This window comes from Synchiropus splendidus, chromosome 19, assembly GCF_027744825.2.
Source record: "Synchiropus splendidus isolate RoL2022-P1 chromosome 19, RoL_Sspl_1.0, whole genome shotgun sequence".
Lineage (NCBI taxonomy): Eukaryota > Metazoa > Chordata > Actinopteri > Syngnathiformes > Callionymidae > Synchiropus > Synchiropus splendidus.
Window position 1 is genome coordinate 11,796,454 of NC_071352.1, and position 16,060 is coordinate 11,812,513.

The 16,060-nt window shown below is 41.3% G+C and overlaps 1 protein-coding gene across 1 annotated transcript; it reads left to right on the plus strand.

The window, feature by feature from the left end:
- Positions 1 to 3,457: 3,457 nt before the first annotated feature.
- Positions 3,458 to 15,539, plus strand: rab5c (RAB5C, member RAS oncogene family). The gene is made up of 6 exons (XM_053850791.1): positions 3,458 to 3,578; positions 9,298 to 9,595; positions 12,430 to 12,581; positions 12,743 to 12,865; positions 12,971 to 13,064; positions 14,327 to 15,539. Exons 2-6 carry the CDS (start codon positions 9,430 to 9,432, stop codon positions 14,452 to 14,454), a joined length of 663 nt encoding a protein of 220 aa, XP_053706766.1. The 5' UTR covers positions 3,458 to 3,578; positions 9,298 to 9,429; the 3' UTR covers positions 14,455 to 15,539.
- The last annotated feature ends 521 nt before the right edge of the window (positions 15,540 to 16,060 follow it).

Below are 16,060 nucleotides of genomic sequence, written 5' to 3' on the forward strand. Positions count from 1 at the left end.
AACCCCGACTTTACTCAGCGACTGCCCAAACTGCTGATGCCGTCGATGCCTTGTGTCAGCCCCCTGAGCCTGAGCCCCAGGTGACCACCTCTCCCACCCCCCACAAAAAAGGCTGGTTAACTCACCGAGTCTTTATAGGGTCGTTGACGGGATCGAAGACAACGGGCGCTCATTTCACTTTAACGTCGAGCAGAGTGAGACAAAGCTGAACACCGCCGGTGAGTCTGAGGGGACAAAACACACCTGCCGTGTGATTTACGCTGAACAACATTCAGCCTCATTTGATTTTTCAGAGCAACTGCAGGTGAGTGCCAACCTGCTGCTGGAGACGGAAGAAGTGAGACAGAATGTCAACAAGCTTGGCAAGGAGGTCAGTTATTTTGCTTCTCATGATAAATATTCGTTGAAAGAATTTCACCTGTAAAGTGGATCAAATCATGGCACACACAACTGTGTATGATGAGCCTCAAATGATATGAGAAAGACCTGGTTTTATGAGTTTGTCGGAGAGATAGAAGCTGTGAGAATACTGACATGTGATGACTTCTTAACCCCACTCAGGTCAGCACCCTGAACCAGGAGGTATCCAGTCTGGCCAAGGAGCTTCACAGCGTCCTGCATCTGCTTCAGTCTCACATCCACTGCCAGCCTCCTGTCACTTATTCCTGTGGTCTCACGACAGATGCCGCTTCCTCTGGTGACTGGCACGTCTCTGTAAACGCAGCCTCTGGATTACATTCGTGTCAAGAGGCGGTGAATCACCCGATCAGAAGTGTGTGTGGCTACAGTGGGTCCTGTCAGAGAAATTCCACTCTGCCTCTGTCATCCTGTCTTCACTTGTGCTGCACTGAAAGAGAAGGGTGCCCTCAGAATTTACCCAGCCATTGTGGGCCCCTCCAGTCCTCCAGAACGACTCCAAACTCTCCTTGCTTGAGTCACTGCCACACTCAGCGTGGGCCATCACTTCTGGGCTTCAGCTCTGCCTTAAATCCATTTATGTGTCAATCCCCAGCAGTGGTGTACAGCAACTCCATTGCCACAACAGGCAGCTCCACTCCGGTTTGTTCCCTTGTAACTACAGTCCAGTCGCACCCATTAAAGGCTGAGTCTGACCTCGATCTTGTTCAAAACAGCTCGCTGACCCCCATCCACTCAACTGTAACACCCACTGGACAGTCTCAACTCCGCACCTCATTCAGCTCTTTTGGGGGACAGAATCTTCATGGCTGATGGGTCCATCCACTAGATAGATAGATAGATAGATAGATAGATACTTTATTAATCTCTGAAGAGAAATTCCCATTTCCAGCAGCATGACAGGTGGAAACATAAGAGCAAGTAAAAAAAAAAAAAAAAAAAAAAATGCTACAGATAGGAAATTAAAATAAATAACAACAGTTCAGCATGTGAATGTGTGTGTGTGTCACGAACTAAAGTGCACGTGTGTCTTTGGTGTGAGTGTGTAGTGAGTCTAGAGTGTATAGTGTCCATTTTATCGTCCTTCCCGAGAGATGTTGAAGAGCCGAATGGCGTGAGGGAGGAACGATCTCCTCAGTCTGTCTGTGGAGCAGGACAATGACAGCAGTCTGTCGCTGAAACTACTCCTCTGTCTGGAGATGGTGTTGTGCAGAGGATGACTGGGATTGTCAATGATGGACAGAAACCTGTTCAATGCCCGTCTCTCTGCCACTGATGTGAGGCTGTCCAGCTCTGTGCCAACAACAGAGCCTGCCTTCCTCACCAGTTTGTCCAGGCGTGCAGCATCCTTCTTCTTCAAGCTGCTCCCCCAGCACACTACTGCATACATGAGGGCGCTCGCTACCACAGACTGGTAGAAGATCTGTAGCAGCTTCTTGCAGATGTTGAAGGACGCCAGCCTTCTGAGGAAGTACATGCGGCTCTGTCCCTTTCTGCACAGAGCATCAGTGTTGGCAGTCCAGTCCAGTTTGTCATCCAACTGCACTCCCAGGTATTTGTAAGTGTGGACCACCTCCACACAATCTCCTTTGATGGTGACTGGTTCTGGATGCGGCCTGGGTCTCCTAAAGTCCACCACCATCTCTCTGGTCTTGGTGGTGTTTAGGAGCAGGTGGTTGGAGTCGCACCATGTGACAAAGTCCTGGATCAGTTTCCTGTACTCACTAAACATGGGTCTCAATCTCTGGGACTCATCTGTTTGACACAAACAAAACAATTGTGTTTGCATGAATTTAACAGAAGAATTCATTAGTTATGGATGGGAAAATTGAATGCATACAATTGCCACCATCCAGTGGCCATCTGTCGTTATTGCAGGACAATTATAAGGCAAGATGGTGACAAATATGTAGATGCATCGATGATCTCGAGTGAAAGATGTATTCCTCTCCACTTTTGTCACTGGACCTCGAGAGGTTGAAATCTTTTACATTTTTTCACCTCTGTCTGAATCTATACTGAATATTTGTAAAATTGCATAGGTTAGTTTATTAAATTTAATTCCATGTTCATAATGTACGTCTCAAAAGCTCTCAGAGTAAAATGTGTTTCTCAATCAATGTTACACATCTTTCGGGAATACATAAATATTTATATTAAAAGCATGTGATACTCAAGTGTACTGAAGAGGATTAGGGCCCGTGAAGAAAAAAAATTGACTTTTCTGACTTTAAAGTGAGTAGTCTCACTTTTTTTTCAGAAATCTCACTTTAATTCCTACTTTTTTCTCAGAATTCTCTTTTTTCCCCCTCAGAATTCTGACATTAAAGTCAGAATTCTCACTTTAAAGTCAGAATTCTGAGATTAAGACAACAGTCAGAATTCTGCCAATTATTATTTTTTTCTTCACTGGCCCTATACTCTTCTGTACAAATGTGTTTCAATAATCTAAGATTCTGTTTTTCCCTGAATTACAGAAAAAATACTATGGGGAAAAAAAAAAAAAAAAAACAAGCAATATATGCAATACGCAACAGAACGAGACAACCACGAACTAGCATTTAATTAAATAAAAATGTATTGATTTGTTGGCAAATACATTTCTATTTGAATAAGTTGATGGGAAAGCTATGATGGCAAAAGCCTGTTTTCATGACATTTTTGTAGCTTGATCTGATTTGTCATGAAACCACCAAAAAGACGAATTATGATGACTACAACGTTAGTGTTCATTATTTTTTTCAAAAATAAAAATAAAACGAGAACACCAATTTGAAAATAATAAAATAAAAAAAACTAGTTATGTCGGAGACTTTTTTTTAATATCATTTCCATTTTACACGCGTTTCTGTGTATTTCTGCTTTCATTCCGGAAATGTTTATTTTTCTACAACCACAAATGAAACTGAAAGCAAACAAACGCATAATCTATGTGCACGCCAGTAAATGTGAATTCTATAATTAATATGTAAAAAAATAAATACCTTTTAATGAATATAACGATGCCAACGCGTGAGATTCATACTCGGGTTATGATTGGTCATGCGATATGTGACGCAAAAGTGGGCGGTTCCCGGAAAACAGCTAACCGGAAAGGAAGGCCGGAGCCCAAGAAGAATAAGGAGACAGCCGATGAGAGCAGCGAGAGAAGAAAAACAACAGTGAGTCCTATTCAGAACCGTATTTTAGATAAGAGAACATGCAGCAACACTCTGGCGTTGCTTCTAAATAGCGATGTCAAGAGCATCTGTGTCACTTATTTATTCTTTTTCTCACCGGACGGTCAAGTGGCTTTGAACGTCCATCAGGGAGGGCTGCATCGAGCCGTTTCGACTTTCTTCACGGCGTCAAAACACATTCGAATATGAAGATTAGAAGCGTGTCATCTTGATATACTAGCAGCAAAGTTGACCACCGGCCAAACAACTGTAGTTTCTCACGTTTTCAACCGCTGACCTGCTGGGGCCGCGAAGTTGTTAATCTAATGACGTTGTCGACACTTCGCTACAGCTGCTAACGTTGCTAACGCCAGGAGTTTTGCCTCAAGACAAACCGTGTTCTGGTAAATCACACCACACACGCACGTATCAAGACAACAGTTACGCCACGAAATATGTTTCTATCATCTTGGTGTAGCAGCTTTTAAATTTATTGTCATGTTAATCAACCTGCTTGCTATCACTTTTACGTTCCCTTTTCCATGTGACATCTAGAAGTGCACCAGTTGCTCGTACGAAACACAGCGATTGCATTTATTTCCCGAACAAAGCAGCAGCTCAAGACTTTGAACTGCGTTAAATATTAATAATGATGCAGTTTCCTTGAAAGCTGCGTTGGCCTTTAAACAGTAGACTCTTCTACCAAAATAGGAACTATATTCACTCAGCAATATACACAATTGTACTGCTGATATTGTGCGTATTTGATGGAACGTAACTATGACTATGGCTGTAATTGACACAGTTCATTGTGTAAATGCTCAAGTTATCTTCTTCAACTTCATTTTCACTTCAAGCATGTAGATTTTGTACTTTCACTTTTGATAAAGGCGTGAAACAACATGCACGAACTGGCAGGGTAGTGTCTATTAATGTTGCCTGAAACTGTTACTCTCATTTGTCTGATTATTAGTACTGCATTCAAAAGTACTTGAAGTAGTTGAATGTGAAGCCAATACACTTTAAAGTGTAGCCGTATTTTGTCAGAACTGCTGTCATGTAACATCATGGTTCAGTTTTATTGACCAGTATTGAGCAAAATATGAGCAGAATGTGGTGCTTGGATCACCATTTTTGAAAGAGTTATACAGGAAAAAAAATTATGAACAAGTGTTTTTTTCTCTCACTATGTTAGTTATAGTGTCCCCAAGGAAATGTGTTTTTTTCTATAATCTCTGTAGACTGTTTCTGCCCTTGTCAAGTTTATGATATCTGGACATTGAACTCTCAGAGTGATGACGAGACCTTTAAACATTCAGTTGTGATCATAAAGGAACTAAATGCTCACTCACCAGGTGAACAGCCATTGTCTACTTCTTGAGGTCTGCCATTTCTGCTCATTGCCTATTTATTATGGTTTGTAGTTGCGCTGTGAAAAACCTTAAGTTCAAATTCCTATTGGGGAAATGAGTTAAGGGACATTCAATAACTGTAGGTGCTCTTTAAGTTGTACCTGAACTGCTGATATATTGGGATTTTTCCACAGCAGGATGAACAGAAAAGGGGAATTTACTTACTAAATCACAGATAGAGTCATGGATGGCCTCAGACTGCAAATCCCTGGTGGATTCATCTTGCTTTGTTACAACTGATCAGGTGTTGTAGTGCAAAAGTGTCTCACTTCAGAATGAAGTTGTCATAGATGCTCACTGATTCTGACCATACCTTTATGACCACATGGTGTCCTGCTTTCTTTGGCCACTGTCAATAGGAAAATCGAATAGTTTCTGTGGAATCAGGATCTCGGTCCAAACTTTGTTTTATGCAACGATGCGTTTTGGTTTTGGTCACCAAGCTTGTTCCTTAGAAGTCACTCGAAAAGGAAGTGCGTGATATTTCCTACTGGCTCTGCTGATGAGTTTCCTGTCTGCGTTTCCTAAGTTATGTCATCAGATTCCCATGTAAACTGACTGCAATGTCTGGGGCAGACAAGATGCTCACACTGTTCGTACAGCAGAGACAAATTGATCTCTCTCTTAAATTGCCGAAGCACATTTTTAAAACAACGTGCGTCACTTGTGAAAAAGAGAACTCGGGATAACCCCAGAAGCTCATACAAGAGGCTACGATGAATATTTCACAAGCTCTCGCTCTTGTCTGCGCCTCCTTCTCCCCTCTCTGTCCCACTCCCTCTCTCCCTGACCCACTTCCCTGGTGAAGGTCTGTGAAGCCCATTAGGAATGCCCATCAAAGCTTTCGTCTTGGGCAGATGTATGCAGCCCTTTCTTTCTTAGAACAGGCTGCGGATTGCAGCACAGTCAGCTGCAGCTTCCTTTCACTGACTTTTCTTTTCAGACGTGCCAACATGCTTGTACCTGTCACAGTTCATGTGCGAGAACTGAACTTGACGCATTTGACATCATGCACACGTCGTGCTATCAAGAAAAGCGGAGCTGCTGTGGCTGCGATCTTCATCAAAGTGTTAAAAACGAGCCAGAACCTTGTTGTTTTGTGTGTCTCAGCTTGGATAAACACACAGTATGTACAAGTTGTGGTCATAGTTATTGACCTAATTCACATTGAGTTTGGTGGTGCTCTTAGATGTACGTTCAGGTTCATTTCATGCTCTCAGTCATCCATTTAATTTAAATTTCATACAGCATTTTCATCATATGTAGTGATGGCTGTATGCAGCTATAATCCCTTTCACTACAGAACCTCTCTTATCATAACTGTTTTTTGGACCACATAGTTGAAGTGAAAAACAAACTATTAAACCCTCCACAGCTGCACCATAGTCAAGTGTTTTAAAAATTAAGAATTATACAAAACTCCCAACAGCTGAAGCTGCAAGAATAAATCCAGTAACGTGCAACTCATTCTGTACTTTGGTTTAGATCAGTTTAATCTCTTTACTTTGTGACATGATTCAATCAAACTTAGCAGTGCCATCTAAGAGTTCATTTTATCAATTGTTAACGTTATGGTTGCGTAACTGCTGAAGGATATTAAAATGATATCAACACCAACAACATGGTGCATGGTTGGCTTGGGGGAAAAAAAACCTCTCTAAATGATTCCCAATGCAGTGGGATGGAGTTTTCCTGTGATGTAATGGATTGTAAAACTCCGGAAGCCGAAGTTTTGTGCAACAGTGATTCCTCTTCATTCACACATGCACAACCTTCGCAAATGAAGAACACAGTTGGTGTCTTTCTACTGCACAGTCCTTTGAGCTGAAACGCAGGTTGTAGAATAAAAACAGGCTGTAACAGTGTATTTGTTTCCAATCCCTCTAGTTATGTGCCAGTGGAGGGTAAGTTCATCTCAGTCTTGGGAGATGGCATCAGATATGATCTGAGGGAGGAGGTCAGTGTATCTGTAAATTGATGTTTATTTTTGCAGTTAAAAGGCCATTTCCCTCCCCAATTTTGTCTATGTCAAAAAAGTACTTATCTAATTGCTGTTTGTATCATCCATACTTCCAAACGTGTTGTCAACAAGGTGTTTAACAAGTGCTTGATTTTAGAAATTCTTCTGGGCCTAAGGATGCAGGTTATTACAGTGCAGGCTGTATTTTCTGAAGGGTTTGTGGATCTGTAGTGTACGGTGATGATCACCTTACCTCATCTCGTTGCTTCTGCCAGACAATTTTTTTTCTGTGGATTTAGTACTTTAGAAATGGCGTCATTAGGAAGGGTTTGGAGGCTTGTTATCTGCACAGCAAAACATAGAAATAGACCCTTGGATTGTTACTTATAAATGCTTGCTGTAACTGTGTTTCCTGCTGTGGTCTGTCAAGATTGTGCCAGTGGAACTGAACTACCTTTTATTTGAAATCTGGTTAATGCCAAAGGGAAGTATGGCACTTGTGAATATTTTCTGGATTCTGCCATGATCTCCTGTCACATGCGGGGGATTAATGTGGCTCAGTTTGCAGAGAGAAAGGAAAGTAATCCTTGCAGACCATAAGCTTGAAGTTTTCAGCTTCATGTTTTGCTCATTCTTGTAATAGTAACTTTTTGACCTCAAGTAGCTTAATATCTCTAAGAATTATTTTATTTAATAACAGAAATCAATAGATGCCACTCAAGTCAAGTATCAAGTGAATCTGTTGGGATTATCTAATTTTGTCCACTTGTCAAAGCGGTCAACTTTAAGATATTTGCATGTGTCAAGTGGTTTTTACTCTGTGCTCAACAGTCATTGCTCTTCTGCAATCTTTGTTTCCTGCTCTGAGCTGAGTTGGTTCCTGTCCTTAAGACAAGCAGAAGCTGACCAACCCCTGTGCACGTCGGCCATCTGTAATGTGATTTGCCAACCAGCCTTGTGCCTTTTTGCTGAGGAAATGCGTTGTTACATCCACTCCAGGAATAGATTATTTTTTTCTCCAGTTTTTACTTGATAACTCAAAACTTGAAAAAAAAGTCCTTAATTTTAAGATAGCAATTTCCCCAGAAATCAATCTAATTTAGGATTCTTGACTAAATCCGACTTTCCAGTTTGCTTTTGTTGCTGTTACTCCCCAAAATTTGTTGTACTGTTGATCTTAGAAAAAGTGCTTGTTGGCGTGGAAGTGAAACGACACAAATGCATTAAATGTAACTGTTGGTTCTAAAAGAAGCTACCTCATGATTGCTGCAGGGCCACATCATTTTGGGATTTCAATAAACAATATGTGCGACCAAATAGCATTTACACACCGTCTCTTTACTCAGCTATCCAATGACTGTATTGAAGTCTGATCACAGCCTGCCAAAAAACACACCTGCCGAGGTGCGACTCAAACAAGACCAACAGAAATCACCTGGGGTTGTTGTCTCAATACTAGAATTGCAAACTTGCCATCAAATATATTAGATACTCTAAACCATTTTTAATACTGTGGCGATGAAAAAAAATGTTGACATAAAAAAAAATAGAACCACAAATATTCAATTAAATAACAAAATGATCAGAAAATGAAAAAAAAATAAACAGTTCTCAAAGCGTCACGAGACTTGGAATTTACTTATTGTTTTTTTTACATATTTTTTACACATATAGTTCAGTGATGTGATATATAATTTTTTTTTTTTACACATTTTCTGTGCTTTTCATGGCTGTAATTTCGTAGGTTTGGTTCCAGGTTGACTTCTCTCTGCTTCAGTCTACTTCTTTCACAGAAGAAAACACATTAGTGTATGTTGCCACCAATGTTGACATCACCATTCACTGCTGGTGTCAATGTTGTAACCAACAGCTCTTGTTCTACAGTCTTTTTGCTCACCATATAAGTTAACGTTGATTTCAAGAACATTTCAAACTACATGAACCGCACCATTTACCTGGAGGTGCATACACAAGAGTGGAGGTGTGTATTGTGCGGGTCTTCTCCACTCTGGCGCCTCCAATCTTTAAGTTAGTTCCTTTGTTGGTCAAGTTTAATTTCTAGCCTCCATGTCACAAGTGTTGCAATTAAAATGGTTTTGTTATTCCTCATGTACCAAAATGCGTTTAAGGCAACTCTGACGTCTTGAGTTTGATGATTCATTTGAACGCCAGAGTCTTTCAAGTGTCATGAAGTGCCATGTGTGAGTGAGCATTATGTTGTCTTTAATTACTTTACGTCAATGCATGACTGTGGTTTTTGAGGTGAAGATTGAAGGATTGCTGCAGAATTTTGTGATATTTAATTCGAACCGGAAGAGAGTTTAACTTGCGGTGTCTGTTGTGTTTTCAGTTCCCCTTGGTGAGGTCTCCTCTTCCGGCTCGTCTACCTACCTCACCTGAACGGCTTCCCCTCTCCCCGCCTTCCTGGTGTTTGGAATCACTTCCACGTTCTCCTTCAATATCACACCTATTCCAAGTCAGCATGGCAGGGAGAGGCGGCCCGGCTCGGACCAATGGCACAGCTGCAAGCAACAAGATCTGCCAGTTTAAGTTGGTGCTGCTGGGAGAGTCTGCAGTGGGCAAGTCCAGCTTGGTTCTGCGCTTTGTCAAAGGCCAGTTCCACGAGTACCAAGAGAGCACCATTGGAGGTCAGTGCACATTTCTGTCGTCCTTTTTAGGCTTCATTTTCCATCCATTTTGTAGGAGCCCTTCATGATTCTTCAATGTCAGTGAGGTTGTTTTTTCAAGTTACTGCCAAAATTACCGGTGAAACCACACCCACGCAACCACTTCACTAGACTTCCGCTGGACTTCCAGTCTGATGTGGGATTGATGTGGTGAGCAATAAGGTGTCATTTTAAGAGCCATGTAAATGAGCAAGATGTGGCTCCTCTGATGGTGACTAGTAAGTGTTAAATGACTGCTTAAAAATGCTTGGACCCCACAGTCTGCAGTGGGTTGGCCAAGATGTATTTGTCCCGTATTGGTCACATGCACACACCTGTGATTTGTTTTGAAATTTTATGGAGGGCAGTTTTTAATCTTATCGAACAAATCACACGTGCTTCACCTGCAGAATTATTTCTGTTGCAATAACATCTTTTCTCTGATGAATCTGAGTGAGACAGACAGGTCTGGACGAGACTGGCGTCAGAGCTGATGAACCTGTTTCCCTGCCTTGAGATGGGATTTGCCTGCAACTTTTTTTTTGTTGTTGTTATTTTCGCTGATCTAGAGTACAGATGAAAAGGCTTGGAACATTTATGACCGCCGTTTTTACTGGAATGGTGTTAGCAATAGGGATGTTCTGTAGAAACAGATGAGAAATAACTGGAGTTCACATCAACCTTCCCACTTTTTTTTGTGGCTCATGAAACATTGACGTGATTATTGTTGGCATCGTTCATCACTGTCTGCGAATATCTGACTGATGTGAGTAAAGATTATTCACGTTTAACGAAACAATGCAATAATTAGTCCGACACTTTCTAAGTCATGTTATACAAACAAAATGTAGAATTCAGTTCAATCCTCAGTGAAGTCTGATCCTGTTGAATGGCATAGAGTGGTTCACTTGCTGTTAATATTTTATATATGCACTGTGATCAGCACAGACTGATCTGACAAACGGTTCACTCATAATATCCTCAAATATGAACACTTTTCGAGTGAGGCGCCAAATCAGCAGATGTTTCTTTTGAGCATCGTCAGCACAAACAGTGATTTTCAGGCGGAACTGAGTTTCCATCACCACTGTAGCAACAACTCTACATAGTACTATGTGCCCCATTCCTTCATGATTTTTGCGGAGTTTCCCTCTGACTCGCAGAAGTTACTGATGAGCTCCATGGCGTCAGGATGTGTGAACAGGATGCTCTTGGCCTCCACTTACCGTTGACTCAAATCCAGTCAGCATTTTCATTCCTGGAGAACCTTGAGTCAGCTGCCGCCTGGTCAAAGATTACAAAGCTTTTAAGAATGTGAGAACACTGTGCCCGTGGTCATGTGACTGGTGGGCTGAGTAAGCATGTCCACTAGATTTGTGACTTTTCTTGATCGTTGATGCATCTGCTCAGGTATTAAAGCAAAGCTTGTCATATGTATGTGTTTTTCGCATGAGACAAGTTGACCTCTGGGAAGTGGATGTGACAAGTGATAGTGATCTTGCTGCCTAGAAGTTTTGAGAAGAGACAGGGTGTGATTCTTTCGTAATTTTTGCTCTTTGTTTTTCCGGTTAGATACAGTGATCTTGTGTTTTAAAATATATCTGCCTCGCAACAGGTAAAAGGTAGACAAATAATAGACTCTGACATTTTGACTGTGGAAGAGGTAAATCTGAGGGTGATGGGTTGAGGAGACTGAATGAAACAGTGTTGTACTTTTCATAGCTCAGTAGGCGGTGCTCTTGGTGCTACAAAATGTGGGGTTTTAGTGAAATAATTGGTCAAATCCTAACATACTACAAACAGTGCCATCTAGTGGTTTGTGAAAATAAGGACACTGTTTCATGAATTGTCATAATACCAAGAGTTTTTAGCTAGGATTTTGGAACAATGTGTCCAACGCCCTGCTCCCAGCCCATAACCCTACTCTCCTCCTGGCAACAACTTGCTTTGTAAAAAAGAAGCTGTAAACATATATATTTATACAAAAATGACTTTGTAAATACGAATAAACATCTGAGTCAAATCAGAAACAATCACAGAGATGAACTCAGTAGCTGCTGCCACAATAACACTGTCAGATGCAGGGGTCTCCTGGTCAGTTGTTTTTCTTGACTGACCCTGATCAATTTAACAAACTGCATATTTTTATGATGATTCTTTCTATTACTACGAGCTATTGTGTCTACAGTTTTGTTTATCTTCTTCATATATTAATATATTTTTCATTTATTTATATATTTTTCATATATTTATGCAAGATAAACATACCGTTGCGTCAGCTGTGAATCTGTGATGGTTTAATTTTCAGCGAAATAACCGGGTGGAAACACCCTTTTCATGGAAACCAGTGTGATGACTCTATGATTCTGGCATTGTACAGGCACTAACGCTAATAATTGGACATATAGGGCGTCCTGCTGAGAAAAACTGGGCGTCCATTGCAGTTCACACAGGACCACAGGACCCCCAAGCAAATAGCCTGCAATACCGTCACTTAGGGTCTTTTCTTATAAGTCCCACACACTGGAGTTGAGAAGCCACAAGGGACTGCATTCTCCCTTCAGAAGATGATTGCTGTTGTAAAGTGATCTGAATAATTCAGGCAACATAAATAAGGTGATGATGCAACACTTCAGTCGGGCTGAAAGAAACTGTGAAACTGTACGGCTACACATTACAATGAATCTGTCTTTTATGTTTATCATGCCAAAGGTTTTACATTTGCCTTTTCCCTCCCAACTATTATCTTGTGTTAAAACCCTGCAGTGTACGGAAGCAAAGCTCTTTGCAATTAAATCAATCCCTGTTTTCTCCAGCTGCCTTCCTCACACAGACGGTATGTTTGGATGACACAACAGTAAAGTTTGAGATCTGGGACACCGCAGGACAGGAGCGGTATCACAGCTTGGCTCCCATGTACTACCGAGGAGCCCAGGCCGCCATTGTGGTCTATGACATCACAAACACAGTGAGTGTGGCCGGTCCGCTTCTCCTCTTTTATTTCCTGACCCTTGTCCTCTGGTTAGAGTTGATCATTTGTTGATTCATGATGACTTTGCTCCTTTGGCTGCCTCGGCCTCATGTCATGTGTAAAACTGCCAAGTGAAAATGTGTTGTTTTTCTTGTTAGGATACTTTCACACGTGCAAAGAACTGGGTGAAGGAGCTCCAGCGACAAGCCAGTCCAAACATCGTCATCGCCCTCGCAGGCAACAAAGCCGATCTGGCAAACAAGAGAGCAGTAGATTTTCAGGTAACAGTTCCCTCACTTGGATGAAGAAAAAGAATTCCTCCACGCATGAGTGCATGTTAAGGCATTGTCCATATTGACGGTACAAACATGCTGTGTTTGCTGCAGGAAGCACAAGCTTATGCAGACGACAACAGTTTGCTCTTCATGGAGACTTCAGCCAAGACTGCTATGAATGTCAATGAGATTTTTATGGCGATAGGTGAGTGTTTCCTAACACGTTTTGCTGTCCCTGAAGAAATGAATGATTTACTTCTGCAAAACTAAGCAACTGACTGAGTGACTCAACAAGAATGGGTGAAAATAATCTTGGTGAGAAGGCTGCGTGAGGAGATACGGTCAAAACAAGTAGAGAGAAGTACTTCACTCATTGGTTGATAACCTTTATTTGCAAAAAAAAAAAAATAGCAACAAATATTAATCTAGAAACCGGGATAATTGAAATGAATAACACAGCTGAGATAACATAAAAATTCATTATTTCTGTTCAACTAAGTAAGAATTCAATTATACTTGCAACATTTACTAGTCATTAGTTTTTTCTGGTTGACAGCTATAAAGATTACAGCCTCCACCTTAGCCCTTTTCTGATGTCGCTATAAATTATCATCCATCATTTTATTATGAAATTACAGTAGACTGTCTTTGTCATTAATGCTTTGTAAAACATTAATGTTTTGTTGTAACATGAATGATAAACATACCGTAAATTCCAGAACCACACCCACTAAATTTAAGAAGCGCTCAGTAGGTGGCGCTCTTGGTGTTAAAAAAATGTGAGATTTTTATTGAAATAGTTTACATTATACAACAAACAGTGCCATCTAGTGGTATATGAAAATAAAGTCACTGTTTCGTGAATTGTCAAAATGCATACCATGAGGATTTAGCTGGGATTTTGAAGCAAGGCGTCCAAAGTTCTGCCCCCAGCCCATAACCCCTCCACCAATCATTCCCCTACTGGCACGGAATGACAATGACTGACTTAACAACTTTGTAAAACATGAATGTTTTGTTGTAACGTGGATGATAAACATGCCGTAAGTTTTGGCGTCTTAGCCACACCCACTAAATTTAAGAAGAAAAATAGATCTTGTTCATGCATAAGCCGCACAGCTCCATAAGCCGTGGGTGCAGTGGTGCTGTCTGCGTAGTAGGAAGGTCAGTGGTGCACTCGGCTTAAAGGTTCATGAGGATCTCTTCTAAACTAGTTTTGAAAGTGGTGGTTATGTTTTTTAAAATTATGGCTTATAATCTGCTTGACAGCATATATTAAAAATTGAACCGCCCGTTTCATGCAGTGTATCACTCTGAACGACAGATGTCAGCGGTTAGACGTAGAGGAATGCAAAATTGCGTGTTTCTCATAAGCACACATCCTCAGAGGTTAAAGACAAAGTTATGATGACTAACTTGTGTACACAGTTCTGTGGCTCATTGTGTTGCTCTGCTTTGCTTTTGCAGCCAAGAAGCTTCCGAAAAATGAGCCTCAGGGTGGCGCCGGCAGTGGTGGACGAGCCAGAGGCGGCGTGGACCTGCAGGAAGCCCCACCACAGGGACGGAGCGGGCAGTGCTGTGGGGGTGGGAACTAGCAAGCTGATCCAACCAATCGACCGCTTCGATCAACCAGACCAGATATTAGCCAGCTGTCAATTGATGTCCGACTGGTCAGACACTCTCCCCATCTTTCAAAACAGAAGTCAGTCAGGTCAAGACCAAAATGTCCAATTAACTGTTTGACAAATCGACCACTGGCCAGTAAACTGCCCGAATCCCCCCCCCCTCCCTCCCGATGGTTCCAACTGACAGACCAGAAATTAGCCCAACCTCTATTGATGATGGGACACCTGTTGCCACTTTGGGGGAGCAAATGTCTTGGGAAGGGAGGAAAAGAAAAAGTCATTACCGGCGGCGCTTAGTCAAGGCGCCACGCTCGCTTTCATTTCTGTATTTATGTAGAAAAAAAAAAAAGATGCAACAAGATGGAGGCGTCCTGCAGCCCCGACCCGCCTCGCACACAGACACGAATCGCCATCATCGTCCCTGGGGGGGTTGCAGGTGCATGCGGTGCTCCTTTCCTCTTCTGTCTTGTTCCCGGAAAAGTCGGACCATGAGGCTTGAGGGGAAAACGGGCACAGGCAAATATTTCCTTCTTGATAGAAGTGTATAGATGAATTATTGTTATCACTATTCTTGCTTTTCTTTGACACGGGAGCTTCAGTATGATTTTAATAGACTACCTGAGGATTTGCAATCATCCATCTATGTTAGCAGGCTATATACAGTAACATGTACCTTATTAACATTGTCATTTTAGCATAAATGTGATATTTCGCAATCGTAACATGGAATAAATTCATTTGACCAAAATCATCTCACAAATATATTGTATGTAACTGTTCCAGTTTATAATCACTTATATTAATATAACAGTTCCTTCCCAATCTTGACTTTTTTTTTTCATTGTGATGGATTCTCTGATGTCTTAATTTTCTGAAGATTTATGGTATTAAATGCACTGGCTGTGTCTCATCTGTGGGTTGATATTCTCATGTTTCTTCTGTTTGTTTGCTTTTCTGATTCTTTGTTTTTACTCATCATATCAGGGAGGGGGATTGCTTTCCACAGTGCCGGCGTCTTGGTTTTTTTGTTTTTGTTTTTTTTTTTGCATTAACAACTAGCACAATCAGCCACTGCTGTGAGGTGTGGGGCGACGGGGAAAGAGCAAGGATGGAAAGAAACGTGTAATTTTACCAATAAACAGGGGAAGTGATGGTTTTTGTATGGCTTTTTACTGCTCCTCATTGCAGACTTGTCAAATATATAACATGATCTTAAGGAAATCTGAAGGAGTTTCGAAGGAGACCGTTCAAATCTTGCTTCTCGCAAGGTGTTGAGAGCCTGGAGCAACTCAAGTTCTCCTGGTGGTCAGTAGTCAATTCCCTTGAACGCAGCAATATAGAAACAAATTCTTAGGATTGTTAAAGCAGTTGCACATATTTCAACAGAAATAGTTGACTTACTGCTCATACTATTGGATTAAGTGTTGTTAAATAACTGAAATTTATATGCAGTATTTTTAGTAATTTTAAAGTGTTTAGTAGACTTGGGATATATTTTTTTGCGGAGCTACTACTATAAACGCGTAAATATGAGCATAGCTTCCGGCACGTGTCAAAGTGACCATTTGGTTTTGTT